The sequence below is a fragment of the Falco biarmicus genome, chromosome 13 (assembly GCF_023638135.1).
Source record: "Falco biarmicus isolate bFalBia1 chromosome 13, bFalBia1.pri, whole genome shotgun sequence".
Lineage (NCBI taxonomy): Eukaryota > Metazoa > Chordata > Aves > Falconiformes > Falconidae > Falco > Falco biarmicus.
The window spans coordinates 7,727,525-7,752,343 of NC_079300.1; the positions used below are offsets into that span (position 1 = coordinate 7,727,525).

General features: G+C 37.8%; 1 protein-coding gene across 8 annotated transcripts in view; it reads left to right on the forward strand.

The window, feature by feature from the left end:
- NAALADL2 (N-acetylated alpha-linked acidic dipeptidase like 2) overlaps window positions 1–24,819 on the forward strand; it is a 507,046-nt gene that overhangs the window by 305,457 nt on the left and 176,770 nt on the right. For all 8 annotated transcript variants that reach the window (XM_056358613.1, XM_056358610.1, XM_056358614.1 and 5 more), the window contains one exon: window positions 11,852–12,002. In XM_056358613.1, coding sequence (XP_056214588.1) covers window positions 11,852–12,002 — 151 coding nt within the window. The remainder of the gene's footprint in view (window positions 1–11,851; window positions 12,003–24,819) is intronic.

Below are 24,819 nucleotides of genomic sequence, written 5' to 3' on the forward strand. Positions count from 1 at the left end.
GTGCAGATACTGATCCACTGGCAGTGGGTTACAGTCCCAGTCTATACCGAAGGCATAGCACCTCACCACTGGAAGAATCAGCACCATGAGCATATTCCCACATGGCCACTCACCGTGGCTTCACTAACTCCCTAGGGCAGTCTCAGTTTGAAAAGCTGGCACTACATTTTGAGGGCAAAACATGGAAATTGTGATTGAGATTTTTCTCCAAATCCATATTCCTTAAAGACTAGAGAATTCTCAAAAATGAAAAATGCAAATTCATCTTGAATGGAAAGTAAAGGTTAGATGCAGGCACACATAATTTAAAATTGACACATTATATATTTAATAGCTCTTACTGTAGTGACAGGTAAAATCCCTTTAATACAGCTGTTTACACTTTATTTATGATACTATTTGCTGAGTAGAAAGTATGACCACTCATGAATGTAATCACTTTTCTTTTGGATGGCACTTCAGGGTTCAATTTGTAACTGAAGAGCTAAAAGTAGGAGCTGCTGCCACATCCGATGGGAGTTCCAGTCCCATCCTCTGTGTTAACGCCGGGTGAGAGCCTGCTGATCAGTTTGTTGTAAGGTTTAGGGAACTGCAGTCTAACCTCTCCTTGTTGAACAGCGTTGACTTAGTATGTCACTATTGCTATGGTCAGCAGAAAATGAGAGGAAACATATATTTTCCTAAACCAAGGAAAATGGTGTCCGTCATCTGAGGGAGCCCCCACAGCCCCTGGCCCAGGCCAGGAGCAGCAGGAGCTGACGGGTCTCAGTGCACCGATCAGGGAACACTCCATCCCCAGAACGGGCGGGATTGGCTGAGCCCTCCCGCACATGCTGCCTCAGATAATCCACCCGGCAGCTCAGAAGCTTCCAGAAGGGGAGGTGAGGGCCGTCAGGCAGGGCGGGGGCTGGTTAGGGTGGGAAGCGCCACTGGCAGCACTCATGGCACATCCTCAGGCGGGGGCTGTCCTGCAGTGCAAAGCGAGCCGTGTTTGCCACAGAAGGTTGCAGCGGGGAGGTTTATGTTTCTGAATGCGTTTGCCGCCTTTGTGGAAACCCAGTGTGGCAAAGTGCAAAGGCAGCAATGTTCTTCCTCATGTCCTGCTCTGAGTACGAGGCACTAGGTAGTTCAGCAGTGCTTACAAGAGATCTGAAGTAAAGCCAGGTACTGTAGTACACAACCAAGCTGATACCGAACATTGGGCTGCTGTAAGCTTTCGTGGTTGGGGCAGCTCCTGGCTGGGAGCTTCCTGCAGGGTTCCAAAGTGGTGAGGAGACGTGGGCTGCAGGGTTCCAGAGCGGTGAGGAGACGTGGGCTGCAGAGATATGAGACCTCCCTGAAGTTGAGACTAGGTGCCCTAAATGATTGCAGTGAACAGTACAGCTTCTGGAACGGTGAAATTGCAGCCTCCTCACCAGAGGAAACCTGCTGTGGTTTCTGTGCCTGGCATGAGGTGCAGGAAGGTGATGTAAACCTGAAGCCGTGGCTTTCTGGATAAGTGCCATATGCTGGGAACAATGCAAATTGCATCTGCTGTCTTTACCTCATCATTCTAGTGGTAGGAAAACAAAAATTAAGTAAATATTAAAAAAAAAAAAAAAAAGGAAGGGGATATTGGCAGATTTGACTCAGGCTTCTGACCAGCTATACTGGCTGGTGGATTCTGAATTAAAAGTTCACTAGAATGTATAAATACAGCTAAGGGTCTAATCAGTTTATTCCTGATAATTTACCAGGATTATATCTTTGTGTAATTGTTTTTTGTATGACAGATCTTCAGCTCTATTCTCTCTATGATAGAGTCTAAACATAGACTGAAATAACCATAAACATAATCAGAAACAGCGGTTTCAGTATGAACAATGGAATGCTATTGGCTTTTTGGAGGTTGCTCATCTGGACATTCATCCAGTCTGTTTGTTTCTTCTTTTTAATGTTTACTGAATATTTAACACTTACTATACATACAGTGCTCCTCTACATGCTTATTTAAAAGTCAGTAGTATTTCCAGAAGATGTAGGAATGCAATAGCAATATGAACGGGTTTGTATTATATACTCATCAAATAATGAAGATTTTTTTCTGAACTGTAAGCAATTCAATTATTTTGTTTCTGAAATAAATTAAGTAAAGCTTATTGAGTCCAATCAGCCCTTGTTTCTAGGGAACTGTAGTTCAATTTCATTTTTAATTAGATTGAACATTGCAAATTTCTTAGCAGTGGTAAGCAAAATCTGGCAATAAAATATGCACTCAATTTGTATTAAAAGTTCCTAAAATCTCATGTAGGGAACTGGCAGTATATCTGGCTTACGTTTAATTGTCCAAGTACCTTATTGTGAAAAATTCCATTTTTAAAAACTGCCGATGTGTAACAAATTACTTTTCTTTGATAAAACTGTATAGATGATGAGCAGACAGCAAATAGGAAGAAGTATGGGACAAAGCATTTAGTTCTTTGTAAGCTTAATACCACGTTTAGGAACATGACGTTAAAAATTTTTCTGTGCAAGGATTACAGGATTAAGCCAACCTGTTTTTTGGGTTAGAGAGGCAGGGGGCCAGGATGAATTTGCAAGTAGTTTTTCCTCAACTACTGTGGCAGTCCAGAGGCTAATGCCTAGATTTCCACTCAAACTAGTAGATGACAAGCTGAATTGTGATTCAGCATTACACATGAGTGCTTGGAAACTCTTCATCCAGTTTGGGTTCTACCAGTTTATGGTAGCTCTAATTTATTCAGCAGTTTATTCCTTTTGTTGGTGTTTCCATCAGCTTTGCACTGTAGAAGCTGCTGCTCTTCGCATGGGTGCTGTGATTCCCCATGCTGATTGCCTCTCTTGTGTTTTCTTTGCTTTCCTTTTTTTGTTTTGTGGCTATATGCCATCTTATCCATGTTCAGACAGTGCTGCTGGGCTTCATTACAAAAGGCAGGTACTCTGGACAAGGTGGCCGTTCTGCAGCTTTTGAATGTAGTTCATAGGAAATGACATGGCTGTGTCACAGACAACATCCCTAGCTATAGGGAGTAATTTCCAGCAGGGATTCAGGCCAGCATCATTAGAACATGTGGGACATGTTAGAACATGATTTTGTTATGTTTGAGGGGGGTTTATTGTTTGCTTGTTTGCCTCAGAGAATGAAAAGGGTCAGCTATACGTATGGTAATGGATAATTGGTGTTTGAGAGATATCTGTGGGAAGGCTGGGTATGCACATTTCATTGCATGACAGCTTAGTTGCTCTTCTGCTGCAAGAGCAATTCTACTGGGGTCAAAGGATTTTAAGGACTCCCCATAGCACATCTAACATGAACAGGGGTTGAACTAGCATGGAGATTTAATACTACTCCAAATTGATGGGCTAGGAGCATTGAAGCCTATTTTACTTCCCTCCAGTAGTTTCTTTTTTAGTTAGTCACACTAAGAATAAACAACTTAACTTATTTGCTTCTAAAAGCTGTTACTCATGACCCTTCACAAACCAGTTTTCTTGTGGTTAGTGCAAATTTACAAGTCTTCTGCCCTTGAATAGCACTTATCTGAAAGAATGTAGTTAAAAATATAACTGATGGTATATTGTGTACAAAGCAGCTCTTGCTCCTCACTGCCATACAGCCCCATCACTTATGCAGGCTGTTATGATTGATATTCTAAGGCTTCTTGCATTCCCTCCTCCTTTTTCTCCCATATTCTATCAGACATCCAGGAAATACAAGGGGGAAATCTCCTCTCCTTATAAATCAGTTTTAGAAATGAAAATGACCAAATTCTGTAAATTTAAAATTTTGAAGGACAGTTTCAATTTAGAAACTGATTAATAAAAATGCCTTGAAAAAAGCATAGGCATGCATGTCAGAGTCTTTCCTCAAATAAATGCACTGCATGTTTCTCTGATAGTAAGTAAATCAGAGTTTTAAAGTTCTTGCCATGATGCAAACCAAGTATTTGATCTTCTGCTGTTCATATGTATTGCACTCTATGTCAGGTGTAATTTCTTGAATTCAATGGAGTATGTTTTCTACCTTCTAAGACTTTTATGGGAATAGCCTGTAATTTATCAGATCCCCATTGTCTGCATTTCTAGCTTTTTGAAGTTTTACTTAGCTTAACCCTTTTCCTAGTCCTGTTTCTTCAATATAGCAATAGTGTCATTCCTTAGACAAGGGCAGTGTTCAAGTTGAATAGGAAAGATGTATTTCTTTTCATCATCCCCATGTGGTCAGCCATTAAACTGGCTGTGTCCTCCATCTTTTACTATCTTAACATAGCACCTTGAGGATTGATCAGCAAAACCCAAAACTTCTTTAGATAGAGTTTTAACACAGAATTATTTTGGATGCTGTCCCTGCATCTCTGTGATGGGAAATATAGAAGCATGATTGAACATTAAGTGCAATATTAAAATATAAAGCGGAAGCCAAACTGGATCTTTGCCCACTTTACCTGTTAAAAATATGCAACTTGGATGAGTGATATAAAAATTAAGGTATGTGTATCTAGGTGGGTTTTTTCTTCACTGAGTCTTGTTCGTGTTACTACTGCATCTTCCAAGTAATCTGTCTTATAGTGCGTAATTGAGAGGACAGTGGCATCTAATTAAATGTGCAGTATGCAAAGTCTTATTTTTCTACTCTAACAATCTGTTTAAGAAATAAGAAGATGTTCTGTCAGTGAAGTCTTCCAGCAGTTTCAATGGCCCTTTCCCCTTGCTTGGTGATTTTACATACTGCCAATTAGTAAAATTAGATGGGAGATCCTTTCAGAGCGTCATGATTTTAATTGGAGCTTCAGTAGAAAAGAGTAATTAATAACTTGTAACCTGTCCAGCTAGTAAAGTTGTGTCTCAGCTTAATGAACCATGGGTTTTGCATGTTGCACTGTGAATTGAAAATGCAGTAGTTAAAAACTAGCTACTGTTATTTGTCATTTAATTCTGGTCATTTCATTGAGGTATAATGACAATAGGAGATAGAACTTCTGTAAATTTTTATGAATGTTTAACCTGGAACAGAATATGTAATAGATATATGTATGTATTTTTCTTACATGTTTGAGATATTTTACCTTTGCCTCTGAAATATTGTTTTGTATTGTTTGAATCTTTTTTTTTTTTTCCCAATGGTCCATATGTATTATGACCTTGAATATAAAATACTGCATGCATTTTTGTGTGTAAGAGGTGGAGAAAAGGGGATGACAAGTATATACAGGCAATCAACATATAAGTGAGAATATCCAAGAAGGTTTTGTTTCATTAATGCATTATGTCCAGGTTTTACTGTGTTAACACCTGAATGGACTTCTAGTAAGCAGTGCTATTATGAATCTGGCATTAGGAAGAGGAAAACTTTGGCCTGAAGTGGTATGGAAGAGGTTGTATGCTAGGCTAAAAACATAGTCATCCAGTATGAATTTTGCTGTACTGTCAGTAGCTGACAGTTAAAGGCCTTTGTAGTCTAATGAACTGTGATGTCATTTACACTAACACAGACATTGTGTAAAATATAATTTGTTTAATTTGGGGTGTGTATTTAAGGAGTGCAAACTGCTCTATTAAGCTTAAAAATCTCCTGTGCTTAAACATTCTATATGTGCCTGTAGCTAAAGCATGTTTAATCTCTTCTTTTAGGGTTCTGTTACTTTGCCAGACATAGACATATCTTGATATATATATTGCCTTTTATATTTTTTTTTACAATAAAATGGGTGATAAAAGTTATGAAAGAAGATAAATACTTGCTTAATTTACTACTTAAAGTTTTGTTGCCTTGGTATACCCCCTCTCCAGAGAGTCTTGGTTCCTTTTTAATTATTGTTACTTTTGATAGTGACTGGAATTTCCAGGGTTTAATATAAATAATTTCACAGAGATTGGGTATATAATCTTCATGGAACTGACATCAATCGGAAACTTCTGGTGTACAGCATAATTGCTTTGATTCTGGTTTACACAAGAGCCTCTTGCTGCCATGTTGTAGTAAGACAGTAGAAGGGCCTCAGAAACATGTACGTAGTTTCAATGAACACCCTAATACTATTTATTAATGTATGTATCTATGTACAGGAGTGAGGATACAGCCAAGGCACACACTTTCAGTAATGTGAAATACATGCACATGAATACCTTCTGAAGATGAAAACTATGTTTTGAGGCACTTTTGATGTGAAACAGCATGGTGTGCTACAGGTGTTTTTGAAATGTAGACTTTTAAATTATACTAGGATAGTATTGAAAATATGTGATAACGAAGTGAAAAAGAAATCTTAAATACTGTTGTTCAGCTAGTTTGTGTTGTTTTTTTTTACTGATACATTTTAACCATTATGTAACAATTGAAAACCTGAATGCTTATGTAATGTAGTTGAAAACAGAATTAGATCTAATAAAAAAATGACACTTGATTTCCATTGAACCCAGTATTGCGAAGTAAAATGTAACAGAAGGGAACCTATAGTAAATTGAAGAGATCTGGTTGATCCCTGCCCCAGCACTAGAGTTTGATTTATAACATGCTGAAAAACTCTTTTAGATGTATATACAAGTAGTGAAATGCATTTGGAAGTCGCTGTCATTTAAATTAACTTTTCCAGACAGTGTTAGTGCTACTTGTTTTGTGTAAGGATAGAAACTTTCATGACAACAGTCACTTATTACATAGAATTGTAAAACAATATATCCTGTACTGAACTGCATTATTCTTCATAATGTATCATTTGATAAACCAACAAGTTTTTCCATGGGTTAGTGAACAGGTTTTTCACTTTGTTTCTTGAAGTTGGATTTTATGATGTCTAAATCACGGTCCAAGTTTCTGTATCCTTTTCAATCTGTCACACTCTCTCTTGTGATTTCTTGCATGGTTTTCCCCCTTTCCATTAAGGGGTAAGCTCTCCAGATTTTATTAATGCCTTTGCAGTGTGGTGCATTAGCAGGATCTGCCTCTTGTCTACTCAATATCCCATTTTCATTAAACTTGTAGAAATATACTGAGATATTTCCTCCTGTCATGTAAGTCTTCTGTGCCAGTGGTTCAATCATTACTGTGGATCAAGTCACATAAATAGACAAGCATAGAAACCAGACCAAAGAAGTGTTACAGAAGTGGTATTTTATCAGTTAACGGGGCTGGTATTATGCCTTATAAAGCATAGCCTGTACAACTGTAGGGGAGGGATAAAGGGAAGAGAGATGGCTTTCCGCAGGAGAGAAAGGAAGACAAACAGCAATGCTGATACTGTAGCGGTCTGCACATTTAGCAGCATGACTGATTGTAAAAAAGTTTCACAAAGACGAAGAACTGTCTAGACAGTGGCACAGAAAGGTTGTCTGAAGGTTTGGCCATATTGTGGGACCATTTGCAAATATAGTGGGAAAAATTGCTAGTAATGAGAAGCTATTTTAATATGTAATTGGTAGGTTGATGGAATCCACAGTTACCACATCAGGTGTGTTGTTGTTTTTTGTTTTTTGTTGGTTGTGGGTTTTTTTTTGTTTGTTTTGGTTTGGTTTTGTTTTTGTTTTTTTTTTTCCGATGTGTTACTAATCATCATTAGTCCTCACTTTTTGGAATATAATATGTTGTGGTGCTCCTCATCTGTTGATCGTGCATTACTATGTTGTAAATTGTTTGTAAAAAGACTATTACTTGGAATCAGCTAAAGGGAGAGAAAAGATGTTGTGGTCATTTGATTGTCTTTAAGCCATTAGGGTCTTGATGAATCAGAGAAGGTTGGGTTTTCGATTTCATTGAGTGACTAGGTTAGGAAGCCCTTTCTTAGCTATCTCTACACTATTACTTGCTGTGATCCAGATGAGACCAAAGTGTGATGTGCTTTTCTGCTCTCTGCCTGGGAGATGGCAGCTCAAACTCAACCCCAGATGTGGCTCCCATGAACAGAACATCAGAACAGTGCTGATGCTGTCAGGCTTTATTTTCAGCTAAAAAGCCAGAGTACTACTTACACAGCTACATGCCTCAATGTGCATGTTTTTAATCCTTTGAGGCTTCATGGTTAGCAGGAAACCTGTCCAATGTGCTCTCTGGACAAGGATGATGCCTGATTACCCAATTGTTCTGCTTTTTGATGCTTGGGAGGTGCAAGGATAGTCTCAGCTGGAAAAAGGAGACCAGGGGAAATGATCTTCAGCAAGGTAGACTTTGCTCTCAGCTGAAAGATAACAATACAGCTTGAGGCCGGTACCTGCTGCATTGCTTCCCTGTTTATGACCAGTCATTTAAGGGCAGCTCTTACTCTTTATGCTGGAGTTTCATACAGAGAGGCTGTAGTCTCTTCTCTTTTGTAGGTTTGTTTCTGTATTCAGATCACTAACATAACCCCCCTGATGAAGCATTCGTTCAGGCACACGCTAGGCTCAGATGAGATACAACACATTAAAGTCAGGTGTGAGAGGTAGTGGCCCCCTGCTTTCCAGCAAAGAGTCATGCTCAGCTTCCCTATTTTTAACCTAATGTCTATTTGTCAGTAGGTTTGTGGCCAACGCCAAACAGTAAAGCTTGGCTCCTGTGTGCAGTGCAGACCTGGTCTCTGTTACCTACGTGTCAATACAAAAGATAAATGTTTTCTCTGCGGCATTCAGAGGTGGTGCAGTTAAATGGAGAAGTACCTTTGAGATTTCCTGTTAGGGCAAAACCAAGTTCTTCAGACTACTGGAGTCTGCCTGTATAAAGAATTGGTTGCGTTTACTCTTCCATATCAGTTATCTTGTTCTTATGTCCACAATGTGTTATTAGTGTGCCCTCTTAATGTATCTGAAGCTATCGATGTTATAGTTACTGTACTTTCTGTTCAAGCAGTACCTTATTATATAAGGAGATCCCTGAGTTAAAATGAAGGATTCCAAAATCACTAGTCACTACTTAAAGATGTGTCTTTTCACTGCTTCAGCCGCATCATCTTTAAAGGGTAATTTAATAGTGCCTTAAGGTGTGTAGAGTTTACAAGGCTGATCTGTCCCCATGTATGTGACAGAGCTTTTTATAAAGCAGCAAGTGTCTCATATGAGATTAAACTGAGTTGGGAATGCTTTTTGGGGTAATTTCATGTACTGGATTGAAAGAGTTAGTGGTTTAAAGTGAGTCTAGAAACTGAAGATTTAAGCAGCCATAAACAATGAAAGGGTTAACAATGGGCATCAGTATCTCTTTTCTTGTCAAGGGTTCTGCTGTTTCCCTTTTATTCTGACACGTCTGCGGCTTTGGGAGAGGGAGGAGGCATACACCTAAAACCATAAGGAGCAGATTCTGTTGTTGGTTGGTTCTACCATCTAAAATAATCCATTGGTTTGAACAGATGTGTACCAGTGTACCTGAAGGGACATAATCTACAATCTTTAGCCATGTAAACAACCTCTTCCTCAGATTCTTCGTGCTAGGGCTCTTTATGGCTGTTAAGGTGTTGACTTATTTAAGATGAAGATGGAAGCAACAGTACTAATTTTTTGTTGGCGTAGTTGTGATGTCACTATTGCAAAGTTGAAAGGCAGCAATTATAGCTGAAATTGAAAGCTGTTCTGTAACTTCATGTGAACAACACAACTCCTTACTAGAGATTGTAGCCATGGCAGCAGTGGTTGCTGCACTTTGTGAATAACAACCGTGTGGTTACCTTCTCTCAGTGAAACAGGAATTTAATAGTGATTAAGTACAAAGTTTTTAAAACTTTTTTTTTAAAAAAACCCAGAAAACACTGCATCTGTATTCTGTATCTTCTATGCTATTAAGATTAGAGATGAATAAAAAGGTACTGGATATGGATGCAGGAAAAGACAATTGTTAATTTAAATTCTGGCTATTACATCATTTAGCTATGATGCATCCTGCTCTTCCTATAGTCTCCCCACCCCCTGGATTTTGTAAATCCTGGCTAAATGTATGCATATGAAAGTGATTTGGAAACAGAACAATACCATAATAAATGAACCTACCATTTTGGAAATGTTTATGCCTCTGTTACATTTAAGGACTGTGATACATTTTTATTCTTTTACATTTTTAACTGTCTGTGCTAGTCACGTTCTGACTCTGCACACTCATCTGAATAGAGTTCTTTCAAAGACACTATCCCTTTTCATCTAGGGTTTGCTTTGAATAAGGTATGTAAGATTACACAGGTGATTCATAGGTTCACTTGCATGTGTTTATCTGAATTCAGACTGCAGTGTTAAAATTTTGGTGAATCACATAATTACATGTTTACTTATAGAAATGGCAAATAGTACGCTGCTATTTTGTTACATTTTTTTTCCCCATCTTAATTTTCAAGAAAAGCAGAACTAAACATCAGACGCTTTTGAGGCTTAAACCAAATGCCGTATATTCATGTAATTTACATACTTGTAAAGCCACAGAGAACTACACATAAACAATTCTTAAAACCGACAGCTAGGAAATAAATCAAATATATATATGTATGTATACACACAGAAGAAAAATGAAGGGTCTAAAATACAGAAGAAGGACAACTGACCTGAGAAATGGAGGTATAGTAATGAGTTCTCGGGTTCCTAAAGAATCAGATCTGTGTAGTCCAGAAACCTAATGTACTTGCAAGCGTTCCTCAGACCACTTGGAGCTATTTGGAAAGCCATCAGTAGAGCATACTGAATAGAAAGATAATCCTTAAATACCACAATTACTACTGTCTGAAAAATTAATGTAGTTTTGTGTCACTTTTGTAGTCTTCAGTCAATTCCAAATATGCAGAGCATGACACAGAAAGGTCATCTCATTTCATGGGAGTATTTGTGACGTTACAATTTGATTTCATATGATTCAGAATAAAATCCCTTTATTTTTCCATTCTCTATGAAAGAGAAAACCAGATTTTTTTTCAGACAGAATTGATCTATAGGCTCCTGCAAGTGAAGGTGCTTGGATTCTTTTGTCCTTGACTTTGGGGAAGTTGCCTGATTTGCTGCCCCAGATCTATAGATTTTTGGAAAGGCTAGTTACCATTACCAACTCAAGCTGTGATGTTCTGATGAGACAGAATAAAAACTGTCTGACAGAAGCCAGACTCTTAAGGTTTGAGCAAGTTGTACTGCGCCTTTTTTTTTTTCTTTTCTTTTCTTTTAATTCTGTAAACACGTTTTGGTTTTTTTTTTCTTGACTGAAGAGTAACTGTGTCCAGAAATCCTGTGGCAGACTGCACTTATGCATGTCCTTGAAGAGGTAAGTTAAGCGGGAATGTCGTACTGCTAGTAATATGGAAAATACGGAAGATCTACTGAAGATGTTTTAATGAGACTAGTTTCACAACTAAGGCATTTTCAAGGTGTTATGTATATCACATAAAAATATGTTACGGTTGTATGTCTAGCAAGTGTCCAATGAGTTGGGACAAAGGTGGCTCCACTTGTAGCTCTTTGTGTACATTACTGAATGCCAGTGCCTCATCTGAATATAGTCTCCAACACACCAGCCTTGTCTGACTGTCACAATGAAAGAGTTGAAGATGGAACAGTTGCAAATCTCAAATGCAGTTGTAGTGAGTGTTAGCACTGTTTCCTCAACAGGAAGAATGCTACATATAATTTAAAAATAAGAATTATTTTTGTCATTAGGCTTTGAATGTGGCTTTTGACAGGAATTTGGGAAACATGACTTGCCTTTAGTGCTTCAGGGTTTGATTTTGTCTTTTCAAAGCATAACTGATGTTTTATATTACAAGGAGTTCGGAGCTGCACCTGTCTTTATTTGCTTTGTGCATAGCATAGTTGGTGAGACCCTGATATGTGACAAAGCCTCTATCTCAACAGTAATTAAAATAAATAATGTGTCCTGACATAGTTGTTGTTAATTGTCACCTATGTTGTTTTGTTCCCTCAGCTTTCTCTGTTAGAAGATGCAGGATTTGGTGGTGTTCTTCTTTACATCGATCCTTGTGACTTACCAAAGACTACAGATCTTGATGATAAAGCTTTTATGGTTTCCTTGAATAGTGGAGGAGATCCATCAACACCTGGTTATGCCAGCATTGGTAAGTACTGTTCAAGGCACATTCAGTTAATGGTCATTTTAATTCTTTGTAGATTCTAAGTATGGGATTTAAAACACTCAACAAAATTCTGCCTGAAAGAGAAACTCAGTAAGAGAACACTGTAATGCTCAAAGGATGGCATTCAATCTCAAAAGTGCTTTACTCTAAACTCTTAGCACAAAGCCTGTACTCTGAATAATTTATTTTGTTGCTTTTTTCTATTTGTGTATACACACACTGAACCATTATTCCGGCCTGCTTATTCCTAACCCATGAAAAAAAAAAAAAAGCTGTGAAATACTAATTCAGTGGTTTTTGAGCAGGTTCCACTGGCTCTGTCCCAACTGAAAGAAGTATTCTTCCCTTCCTTCTATATTCCAGTTTCATGGTCTTGGTAATGGAAACTTTGGTGCATGGATGCAAGTGCAATGCAATCAGAAATTTATATGGTAAAAGATTTAAGAAAAAATAATGTTCATAGTATCTATGTGCTGTTACCACTTGAATAGAATGTGTTCATTTAGCCTCATCTCAGTTCTGCCTGGCTAGACTTGGTTATCAGTTTGTGCTTCTCTAAAGACATGTGTTGTCAAAGTATGGGAAATAAAGAAATGATTTTAAGGAACTACATAGCCTTTTATAAGTTTAAGGTGTGTTTTGTTTTTTGGTTTTTTTAAAGCAATGCTAACAATAAATAGAAGCAGCAGCATATTTGACTCGTATGTGCTACTTAAATCTCTGTTCTGACAGTTCAGTGAATGTGTGTTCTGCTTCCCTGCTGCCTTTTCAGCTTTACAACCTTTTTTACTATCTAACTATTTGGAAATGTATTAAGCAGCAGTCTATGAGTTTGTGACAAGGCTTCATCAAGAATATTTGGTCTGGTTACTAGCTCAGACATCTAAAGTCTGACTTGAATTGGCACTAAATCAACTGAGGCAACACTGAGATACTTCATGACTAGAATGGCAGAAAATAGAAATATTTGCCTGGTTGTCAAAGAAGGGTGTTAGCTATTCACAGCATGAATGCCTTGACAGCTCAGTGGGAAAGAAATTGCACATTTTCTCAGTGTCTCAGTGTACCTGACCCAGTGTTCTTAAAAGTGCCCTGGGAGCTACAGAGGTAAATGTAACACTCTTCAAGCTTTATTCTTGCTCATTTCATGGAACTATTTGAAAAACAGTTTGTTGCTTATCTGTCTGGCTGACTCCTTGATGTTTTATTTACTCTTCATGAAAAGTAAAGCTAATTAAAACAGATACATCAACATGAAGATGCCATTTCAGTGTCTAAACCTTATGCGTTGGTTTTCCATCAGTAAATTATCTCATTGGCAGTGTGCATTCCAATCTCCAGTTTGAGAAAAAGAAGCTTAATTATATGGAAAGTGGTGATGAAAGTACATTGATTGTTTCTGCTATAACCCTTAGTGTGGTTTGTCTGTGGTTTTAAGTCTCTGAGCAACATTCATAAACAAGAAGAGGCTCTCATTTTCCTAAAATCATTTATATTTTGATCTGGAAAGAGTTCAAAGGAACATGTGAGGAAACTCTTTGTTATGGTTATGTCACTGGAAGGTAGATCAGATGGAAGTAATTTCTGTGTTTCTGATGATGATTTTCTTCTCTGGAAAATATGAATCAATTTGGTTAGAGGTAACTTATGCCTGGGACGAATACAAATACCTCTGGAGCACAGACTTTTGCCTGAGAGATATGCTTGCGTGTAAGGTAGTTAAACTGACTACAGGTGGAACGTAAGTGCCAGATACCCAGGGTTGCCCCTATCTCTGTGATTCACAGAGTATAACATGCACTACAAGAGATTTTATTGGAGGCTCCTGCTTAAGTTATTGGCATATCTTTGATACCATCTGTACTTCACAGATTGCCAAAAGAACTGTTACTATTACAGTCTCAGAGACTGCTCCTACCACCATTCTCCCTTTTACTAAGAAATTCCAGCTGAGTGATCCAAAGTTATGCTTGTATTAGATGAATGAAAGGTACAAAACTTGTATTTTCATGCTACTGCCTATGTTTCTTGCATTCTTTTAGTCTGAAAACAAATTTCTCTGTGGCATCAGAGTATTGAACTACTTCAGTTTTCTTCCTAGGGGGAAAAAAAAAACAAACCAGAACAAAAAACCCCCACCAAACCTTCAGGAAATGATAGCATTTACAGGTCTCTTTGCAAAGTTGACAGCATTTTCAAATGGGGTTTATGTAATAATTCAGAGAGAACTTTGGAGTTCTCGTGAGATTTTAGCTCAAATTTCCTAATTCATGAATTCCTCTGCATATGAATCATTTTAGAATGTACAGAAATAGCTTGAGGATGGGTTTGAGATGCCTACTACCTATCAGTTGAACGATTTTTTTTGATCACTGTTTGATAAAAGGAAAAAAAATAATAGTGTGGAAAGGGAAGTGAACAGCACTTATGTAAAAGTTTCGGAAGCCTTGATAATTCTTCTGTTCTTAAGACTCTCCCAATCCTACATCATATCAGTCCTGAAACAATGATACGAGCCTTTCTGAGCATCCGTTCTGTCTTGCTGATACTGATTGCCAAAGACTGGTATCCTCCATTTTCAGAAATCTTTCTTCCCTCTTCCTGATCTTGAAATGAAACAGATCCAATGGGCGGGACTCAAGGAATTAAACACAAGGGACTGAGAAGTTTGAGAGCAAAATGAGACACTTCTGTGGCAAAAATTATCCTGAAAACAGAAGAATAGCAAAAAACTTGAGTGACTTCCCCCACCTACTTCCCCCCCCCCTTCATTTTGACTTTCTGAATGCTGCACTTCTTTCACCTACCTTTGCTTGGCAGACACATATTAGATTTCTCCATTGCTAGACTTCAGAGCCATTTTAAACCACATTTGTTTCCACACAGAAAATGGCTCAGTAAACAAATATGGATAGAACCTCTTTGTCAATCCTAGTATGCAAATCGAAAAGTGTTATTGTGATAAGCATTAAGAACCCTGCCCCTGAGATAAGGTACCTCATAATAGAATCCCTTTCTGTGCAGTAGTGGAATAGAATTTCATGGAGAATTCAGACAGCATCATAGAAAACACTGTTAGCCTAAAAATGCTGAAATATAACACCTGTAAAATAGAATCTTATGCTATCGGTTGGAGTTTCAAGTGTAATGTTGTTTTAGAGTACTGTTAAGCAAATAGTAAGGCAAAGTGGTATATCTGGAAGTAGTCCATGCTTCGGGTCATTGTTAACAGCTAGCTGGTCATGTGAGCCGTGTTACAGGGATTTGGGTGAATAATCATAGTAGCACGGGGAAAATGCACAGCGTCCCTAGAATTCCGAATAGTGAATATTATTCTGGTAGAGGAATTGACATTACTCCTCAAACATTGCTAATAGGATTTTTTTCAGAGGATTTTTTTTGCAGGAAAGAGGAGGAATTGGTGAGGTGTTGGTCCACTACAGCCACAGCTGAGCCTATCAGCGAAGTTGGTGGTGCCTCTGAAAATGTATTTAAGAAAGGGCAAGAATTCTGAACAGGCAGGGGAATGAAACTTGAGCCTAGAAAAAGGCAGGGTGAAGGTGCTGGTTTGATCTTTTTTGTTTTGTTTCTTACTATCCAGATCTGTTTAAATTGGCAACTGTTGACACTGTTTTGCCTGCAGAGGTAATTGAAGAGTGATCTCCCTGTTTACCTTGACCAATAAGCTTTTCCATACTGTTGAGCATGGGGAGTGAGACTGTGGCTGGGGATATGTCAGGGAGCAGGCCAAGGTTGACCCACCACACAGTGTTCTTCATGTTTTGATAAATTACAGCAAAAGTTAAAGGACACCAAATATGATTCATAAAATCTTTATTTTTAATTATTTTTTTCATAATTTATATATTTTTTTAATAAACTCTAGTCATGTCATTCTTTAGTTGAGCTTAGCCAGTTATTCTGCAGTGAATATAGGGAACTATTGCAACTACTTGGAATATTGGTAAGTACATGCTGTGATGGAAATGTATGCCTGCTTTATTTTTAGTCAGCCCTTTGATTCTGTATGTTTATGTGCTTCCTGCCTCATATCTGAATTTGTCCTTACTGTCCTTTACTTCATATTTTACTCCTCTGAAACAAACAGCTGAACAGAAGTTAACGGGGAAATAGAACACTGTATAAAAGTTTTAAGCATGCATACCAGTATGCTCTAAAATGTTTTGTTATAAATCATCATGACTTCTTACAAGATGTCCTCAGCTCTGGTTTGTCTGTTTTTTGAAAGAACAAAACACAGTTACAAGGATAGTTCTGTGCTTCTCTTTGCACGCATTTGTTGCAGAAATGATCCCGGGAATATTATTTTTAATGTTTTTTTTCAAAAGCTGTCTTTACTTTCTAAATGAACTACAGAGATAACTTGGTTTAAAATGACTGTCTACATTCAGACTTTTGGCTTTTTCATTTTGTTTTATTTAAGTTTATATTAAGACTGAAGCTGGGGAGAAAGTTTACAATGCCATATTTTGATTTGGGGTTGGGGGGTGTGTGTTTACATATACCCTTGATCATTTTATTTTTTTACTTATGTGTAATTTTAGTGTTTGCCATAAAAAACCTCCCACACTTCATTATCAACTACAGTGCTTTATCAGCTATACTGTGTTATTTTCTGTATGAAAAAAAAAATTAAATCTGTGCTAATGATGTAAATCTTGGCAAAATACTGGCTGTTGAATAGTGAGCACTCTAAGTAATAATTTCAGCAGATTTTCAATAATACTTCTAGCACTAAGGGTTCAAAAGGTGTCTGAATCCATGATCTGCCTTTTCATATTTCTCAGGATACAATAAAATAACTAAATTTGTATTTAAGTACCAAATTACATGATCTGAGTTTTTTGGGTTTTGTGGGTTTTAGTTTTCCCTCCTGTCTGTCTTTCAATTGGTGTTGCATGTATTTAATCTGAGAAAATCAGTTGGACATCAAGATATTTTAGGCTCACATGTTTGAGTGTGTGTACTTCTGTATAGTATATCAGAAACAATTTAATCTTCTGTTAAGCTGCCTATAATTTTATCTTGCAGGGAGGAAACAAATTTGAATTGAAAATACAGTGATTTTATCAATTAAAGAATTAGAAGAGGAGGGAAGGAATTACTGCCAATAGTACTGCAATAGTTTGCTAGCAACAATTCTATCATTTTACTCTTGATGCCATGATGAAACATATGGTCAAAAATTTTCTTAATTTCAAACAGAAAATTATAAAGACCAGTGAATTTAAAACAGCAGTGGAATGTACAAGTGGTAAATGCCAAATTATTTGAATAATAAGAAATAACCGCTTCCTATCCAGCAGAACTAGTTCAGTGGAAAACATACTTCCTAGATACATCCTGACATCTTGAAAGCTGGAGAGGACTCCTCAGTATTTTTGACATTTCAGACAAGCTGCTAAACAGCCTTGACTCTCAACAGAACGTTTTCCAGTGAAACTACTTTGTCTCATCCAGCAAAAGTAGCATTTTAAATGGTGTCCAGCTTAAATTTTTGAAGCTACTCACAACTGACTTTAGCATATTTAAATCTTTTGTGCAGTCGTGATTGAAAATAATCCTGCCCATAGCTTTACCGATACAGTGTTTCAGCTCACTATAATTTGTGCAAGTAAGCTAATTTGTTATGTACTTACAGAAGAGCAAACATCACTGTATGCCAGTAAGTCTAGCTGCTGTATTGGAATCTGCTACTACAAAAACACAGGTGCCTGCAGAGTCTGTTTGAAATCAATTGTCTTTGCATGGGCTGAGAATCCAGGACAGGAAGCTTTTTTTATAGCATCAGGAAGTTTCGAGGACCCCCTTGCACTCCCATATGGGAGTGTTAAGAAGCATATGAGACCAAAGACAGATTATTAAAGAAATATTTTACTAGATTTATGTGTTTGTGGATCAGGAAAGGAATTACTTTTGTTTCTTTATTTGCAAAGGTAGCGGGATGAATAGTTGTGCATTTGCTCATCTAGCAATATATAATGATGCATTTTAAGAACCGGTGAAACTCTGAACTGACAGTCAGCTAGAGGCCAGTTTTATGGACCACTTGCTCTGTTGACAGTAATTTGTTACTTAACACCCTTCTCTGTCCATTATTGTGGTTTCTTCCAGTCCTGTATCTTTCACAGCTTTTTTCAGTGGCTTTGTTGTGTTTCAGGTGGGCTGTATTTGTTTATTCTCTTTTTCCTAAGACCCAATTAATCTAATGTTTCTTGAGATTAATTTTATGCAGCAGCATCTAGCAGATAGGCAGGAAAGTTTGGCAGTAATTGTACATGAAATCTGAGTTTAGAGCAAAAAACGTGTAGAAATAACAAACCAATAAAGTCAGTTCCAGGTTTCTACCATTTGCAGTCTGTAAACACATTTCTTTATTCACTGCAACTGAAACACTTGGTTGTACTGATGTCAAAGTTATGATGACACCTCCCCACTGCAAGCAAGCCACAGTGGTATTGCTGGTGTTTGGGGATCCAGAAAGGGCTTAGAACAGTAGGAAGTTATCTTTTCGGTAGAATTCTATTTGAAGGCTCCAAACCTCTGGTTACAGTATCACAGTAAAACAGCTTCATTTTCCTAGGCCTATTTTTCATGTATTTCTAATAGTTGAGTCTAATTATCACCATCTTCATTTCAGGTGATATATTGTACATTCTGAAAAATTATGCTTGTCACAATTTAAAAGATTCTCTCTTAATATTGCTGTTCAGGCAGCTTAGATTTAAAACTGGCCGTTCATTTTTCAATGAAGAGTTAAATTCTTTTAAAAGAAATGCTGGGAGGCAGATTATGTGTGTGAATTCAGGCTGAATATAGTGTTTAGTTTTGTTACGCAGAAAGGGAATTTTTAAAAGTCATTAATTTCCTTTTTAAATTTTCAAAACTTGAACTTTTCCCCTTCTGTTTAAAAGCTGATGAAATGAAGGGAAAAGCAAAAGGTTTAAGTGAACATTTTGAACATAATGGACCAAATTCACTATTAGTTGTGCCTTTGACTGATTTATTTTGTATGTATAAAGCAAGTACCTGTTTCGGAGATGACTGTGTTTTCTAGCTAATATACACCTCAGAGTAAAAAGCAGGCATTTCTGGTAGGTGGTACTAATTATTAATGCTGCTGTAATGGCCAGAAACACCTGTCTTGAAGTACAAATTCTGGTCAGATTCAACCAATTATTTTGACCATGTAGAAGTTAAGGGGAAAATTTTCAGAACCGGAATGACTGTAAAGCAGTTTAGGTATCCCTCACAGGAAGATAAAGCAGATAGTATAGCTTTATAGATATGTATAAGTAAAAGAACTGTAATTACTAATAAAGGTTTCTTAACTTTCCCATATATTTGTGTGTGTGTGTAATACAATGGTATTTTCTCCTCTTAGCACTCCTGTGCGCAAGTTGGGATACTACAGTGTAACTCTTACGTATTGCAGAATTAACACCTGCAAGTGCACCTGCATAGCATCAAAAACACCATAAAGTCAGCTGGGTGATTGTTTAAGCAATTAAAGTTGTAATTAGTTTTATAATTATTTTTTTCTAGTGCAGTTTGAATGCTGCAAGACAGAATAAACCAAACCATCTTTAATTCAACTTGATCTCTGTTCCAGCCCACTGCTTACTCTATAGAGCAGCTGCATAAAAAAGATAATAGTACCTCTTCCCACTTTCAGACAGGTAGAAACTCCCTTAGAAGAAAACCTAATCATCTTAAAATGGAGATGTGGAAAATATTTTTTGTTACATAAATATATGCTATCATATCGTATAGCACTGTTCTGCAGAACACTACAAGTAATACATCGCAGTTTGTGTCTGGCCAATTTTCAGAAGCATTTTCCTTGTACTTTTCATTTTCAGATTGTTTTTTCAGATTTTCAGTGTTTTCCTTCCCTTCAGAAACAGAAGAATGCTCTACCCAGGGTGACTGAGAAGTGGGCAGGGAAAAAAAAAAAAAGGAGAAGCTGTTGTATGATGATGGTTTAGTTGGTTAGCTAATAACAATATGAGTGGTGCAGGAAGCTTATGAGACGACAGGGTAATCAGTGTATATATATCAAATTTAGTCAAAACCATCTAAACATATTGGGGGTGGGGGGGTGGTGATTTCAGTGACAGTGTGCTCCAGAGCATGGTGTATCATGGAGTGGTTGGATGTCTCTGATACTGATGCCAGGAAAGGAATAACAGCCCTTCTTCCAGAAGGAAAAAAAAAAAATAAATCATAAATTAGTTGAACTTGGAAGTGACCTGTGGAGATCATTGAAGTACAAGCTGCCTGCTCAAAGCAGACTCAACTAGACCAGGTTGCCTAGGACATTGTACTGTGTTGGGTTTTGAGCATCTCCAGGCACATGTCAAAACCTCTCTGGGCAACCTCTTTCAGTGCTTGACCACCCTCACATAGAATACCTTTCTTTATGCTTAAGCCAAATTTTGTGTATTTCAGTTTCCTCCTCCATTCCCTGAATACCACTGGAGAATAATCTGGCTCCATCTTCTTTCACACTCCCATCAAGTCTTTACACCCATAGGTAAGATCTCTGCAGGTCTTCTCTGTTCAAGAATAAGCAATCCCACATCTCTCAGCCATTCCTCATATGTTGAATGCTCCAACCCCTTAGTCATCTTCATGGCCATTCACTGCACTCACTCCACAATGTCTGTGTCGCTTCTGTAGAGACTCCAGGGGTCGTTTCACCAGTGATGAGTGGAGGAGAAGAATCGCCTCCCTTGACCTGCTGGCAACGCTCTTTCTGATACAGCCCAGGCTGCTGTTGGTCACCTGTGCTGCCAGGGCACATTGCTGGCTCGTCCTCACACTGTCTACTAGGACCCACAGGTCGTTTTCTGTCAAGGTGTGCTCCAGCTGGTCATCCTCCAGTGGGTACTGGTGTGTAGGCTTATTCCTTCCCCATGCAGGATGCTGCCTTTCCCTTTCTTGAACTTCATGAGACTCTGGCAGCCCATTCGTCCAGGTTATTGAGGTCCCTCTGAATTACAGCACTTCCATCTGGTCTATCAGCCACTCCTCCCTCTTTTGTATCTTTCTCAAACTTGCCAGTCGTTTCATTGTAGGGGGCTATCAGGTTGCTCAGACATGATTTTCCCTTTGTAAATCCATTCATACTACTCCAGATGTTCTTCCTGTCCCTCATATTTTTGGAAATGATTTCCAAGATTATTTGCTCTATCACCTTCCCAAGGTATGGCTGATATTGGGTCCTCCTGCTTGAAGGTGATATGAATGATATTTGCTTTTGTCATGTCCTCATGAACCTCTTCGCATTGCTATGAAATTTCTGAGCTTCTTATGGCCTTGCAATGACATCCATGAGCTCGCTCATCACCCAGCGTTCCCAGCCACATCAGGGCTTGCCCTGATGGGTTAATTTACATCTTCCTCTGACTGGTGCTCTCTTAAGCAGTTTCTTTCCTTTCTCATTCCTCTCAGTATCACGAGCTACACTTGTTACTGCAGTTTGGATGCTGAAGGATAGTGGTAGATAAGGTTTCTTAGGTTATGGCAGAATGTGGCCTTACAAAAGGCATTTGGAGCAGGCAAAAAGTAAGACGTCATGTCCAATGGTGTTCCATGGATAGGAAGATCTTCCTCTGCCTGGTTAACCTCCATTGTGTGGTCCTTAGGTATGATGTTATGAATCACTATAGAGATATTCCTAAATACACTCAATAGGATTGTAGGCTTGGTGATTCCTTTCTATTAAGGGATGTTAGATTCGTGTACAAAGTTGCAAGACTCCTTTATGTAAGAGACTGCATCAGTTTTGATGCAAAGCTGTTCTGTCCTCTAGTAAAACAATTTAAAATGCTCTGGTGTTTGTTTTGTGAAAGCATGGAGCTGCATTTTGGGAATGGGTAGTACTGAAAAAAGTATTTGTGGGTAGAGATGGCCAGGAGCCAGTCATGCAGTACAAAAGAATTTTGTAAATGTGGGATTATTTGTGTAACAAGGAGGCAGTCACAGTTTACAAAGCTTCTTTCATCGGCACTTTTGGAGTAGTCCTGTATGCCGTGATGCCAGTCAATATTTGCTCTGTGATGGGTGCAATACCGGAATGAGAAACAGTTTGTTGTCAGATGTTTTTATTATCTGACACTTTTTCTCATGTGCAAAGCTGGGCTCTAAGAATGATTTGAATAACCCTTTGAAACTTTGATAACTGTTTCGATTTCAATTAGAACAAATATATGCATATAATGTGTGTAATTTCTAATACCCCTTATATGCTAATTTTACATAGCTGAACAGGTGGGTCTGTTGAGTTAGCGGGGAAGAAAGAGTGAACCCTCTTGGGTTATTTAAAAACTCACTGAAGCCATAGATCTTTTGGAGTAGTGATATAATGATTTACATATTTATTTAAAATATTTTGCTATAGGGACCACCCTTTACAAAACACGTAATGAACAAATGCTTGTGCTGCCTGCTTGGGAGGTTGTTAGGTTTTTTTCTTACAGCAGATATCAGCTAACGCTGACACATGGTTACAATCTATTCCTTTCTGGTATAATGCTCATAATAAGGGAACTAATCTTAGAACAGCTGGCCTACTCATGTTTTAAAATGCCTAGGGTTTGCGGTCTTTCACTTGATTTCCAAGCATCAGCAGTCCTTCAACTAGTCAACGGTGTGATTTCTGCCAAGCCCAGGTTAATGTCGGACTGCAAGGGATTTTCAGCAATATTTTGCACACTCAGAGAACTGAACCACACACTGCCAAAGGCTTCAGCAATTAAAATTTGGGCAGTAGTAATTTTCTGTGTAGTATAAAACCTGTTTTGCTTTTTTAGTACTAAAAGAAGTGTAAAGGTGAGGTAAAACTTAAGAAGTAATTCCCTTGTCAGTCAGCTCTGCTCCCTCCCAAAATAGCTGCATTAGATGTGACTCTAAGTTTTGCTGGTAAATGGCAAAATATTTCTCTGAGCAGTAGTATTATGTGCTAATTCACTGAAAAAAACACATACATCGCCTGACATGGACTGTCCTGAGGAATGTTTTAAAAGTTCCTCCAAAAGAGAAAGTACAGACTTCGAGAAGATAGTGTAAGTGAAATATTTCTTGAGTTAAAATTAGGTGACTCGGGTATAAGGAGAGTTGTATAAAGGTTGTATACAGAATTTTGTAACAGTAGTTTTGATTCTTTATTAAAAAGTAGGTGGCAGGAAGGATTCACTAGTTCCAAAACTCACTAATACCAAAAAATTTAGTATCAAATGACTACTACTGTGTTTAGTTAATTTTACTTTGTAGTTATATTAGGTTTGTAAGCCTTAGGTCCTTCAATGGTCTTACCACTTTTATGATATTAACATTCTATTTTTAAAATGAAAACATTACCTTCTGAGCTTCAAGATACTGGAGGAAACCTAGAAGTACAGTTTGACTGCTGACTAATAGGAAAAAAACCCAAACAACCAAACCCAAACAGAATGCAAATGAGGAAAACAACCATGGATTTTAAGTAGGCCTCATAAATGTTGAGCATTACTTGTGCTTTTTAAATAATTTCTGTTTGTTAGTACAACATATCAAAGCATAGAAAAGAAGCTTGCTTAAAACACTTCTGCAGGGGCAGTAGTCCTAAAGTGGTCAACAGTGCTTTCTAGAAGCTAGAGCTTCAGTTTTAATTTTGTGTTTCTGGCAATTTTGTCATGTTAGACAAAGCACATCTGTGTATCTAGAGTCTGGATTTATGCTCCGATTTATACCATGGACCCATAATTCTGAACCCTGAAGTCCTGATTTAGGAATCAGTGCTTTAAGATAGGATTTAGTTACATCTGTCATTTGCTTCGTAAGATGAAAAGTTGAATTGCAAATCCTATAATAGATTTACAAATCCAAAAGCATATTTAGAAATACTGCAAGAGATTTATAAATTGTAACATAAATCTTAATAAAGCAATTTTTAGCTATATAAATCTATACTCATTTTTAAGTTAATATCTCTGTGATCCTAGCACAGATCATTCTTGAATTTAAATGACTGTTCTGTTTTGGGTCAGGTTCTTTATGATTTCTTTCTACAGGACTTATGTTTATTAAAATACTTTATCTCAGTTTCTCCTTCAACTTCATAAAATAAAAACAATTTTTAAACATTATCCTTTTAATAGAGAGAGGAGTTGCTGTTCATAAAAGCTGTTACAAAAACTGTCCCCTGATGGTTCTATTACAGCACAAATAAGCAGCTGAAACTTGCTTAAAAGTACTGTGATTTAGTAAGATGTTTGTCTCATAGTATGCATGCCTCTCTATGGGTCACAGTTTTGAAAGATGTTTTAACATCTTTTTCTCTTCTTAAAATCAGAAAAATTCTGTCTTTAATATTTTTATTGTCTTTTCTTTGGATTTATGGTGTTTTGGGTACATGAGTACTGTGAATACTGTATTTACTATCGGGGGGGGGGGGGGGGGGGGGGGGGGGGCAGACACTGGAACAGATTGTCCAGAGATTGTTTCCCTGAGAAGATACCCAAATTGCAGCTGGACGTGGTCCTGAGCAACTTGATCTAACTGATGCTGCTTTGAGCAGGAAGGTTGGACTGGGTGATGTCCAGAGGTCCTTTCCAGCCAGAGCTAGTCTATGATTCTGTGAGCAGGTAACAAATTTTAGAAGAAGCTCAGCCTTACAGCCAGTTTTTTTGTTGACACTGATGTTAAGAAATAATAATATAAGTGACCTGGGACAGGATGGTCTAAAAGAACCTGGGAACTGTTGCACGAAGCCAGAATGTCACAGAATATACCT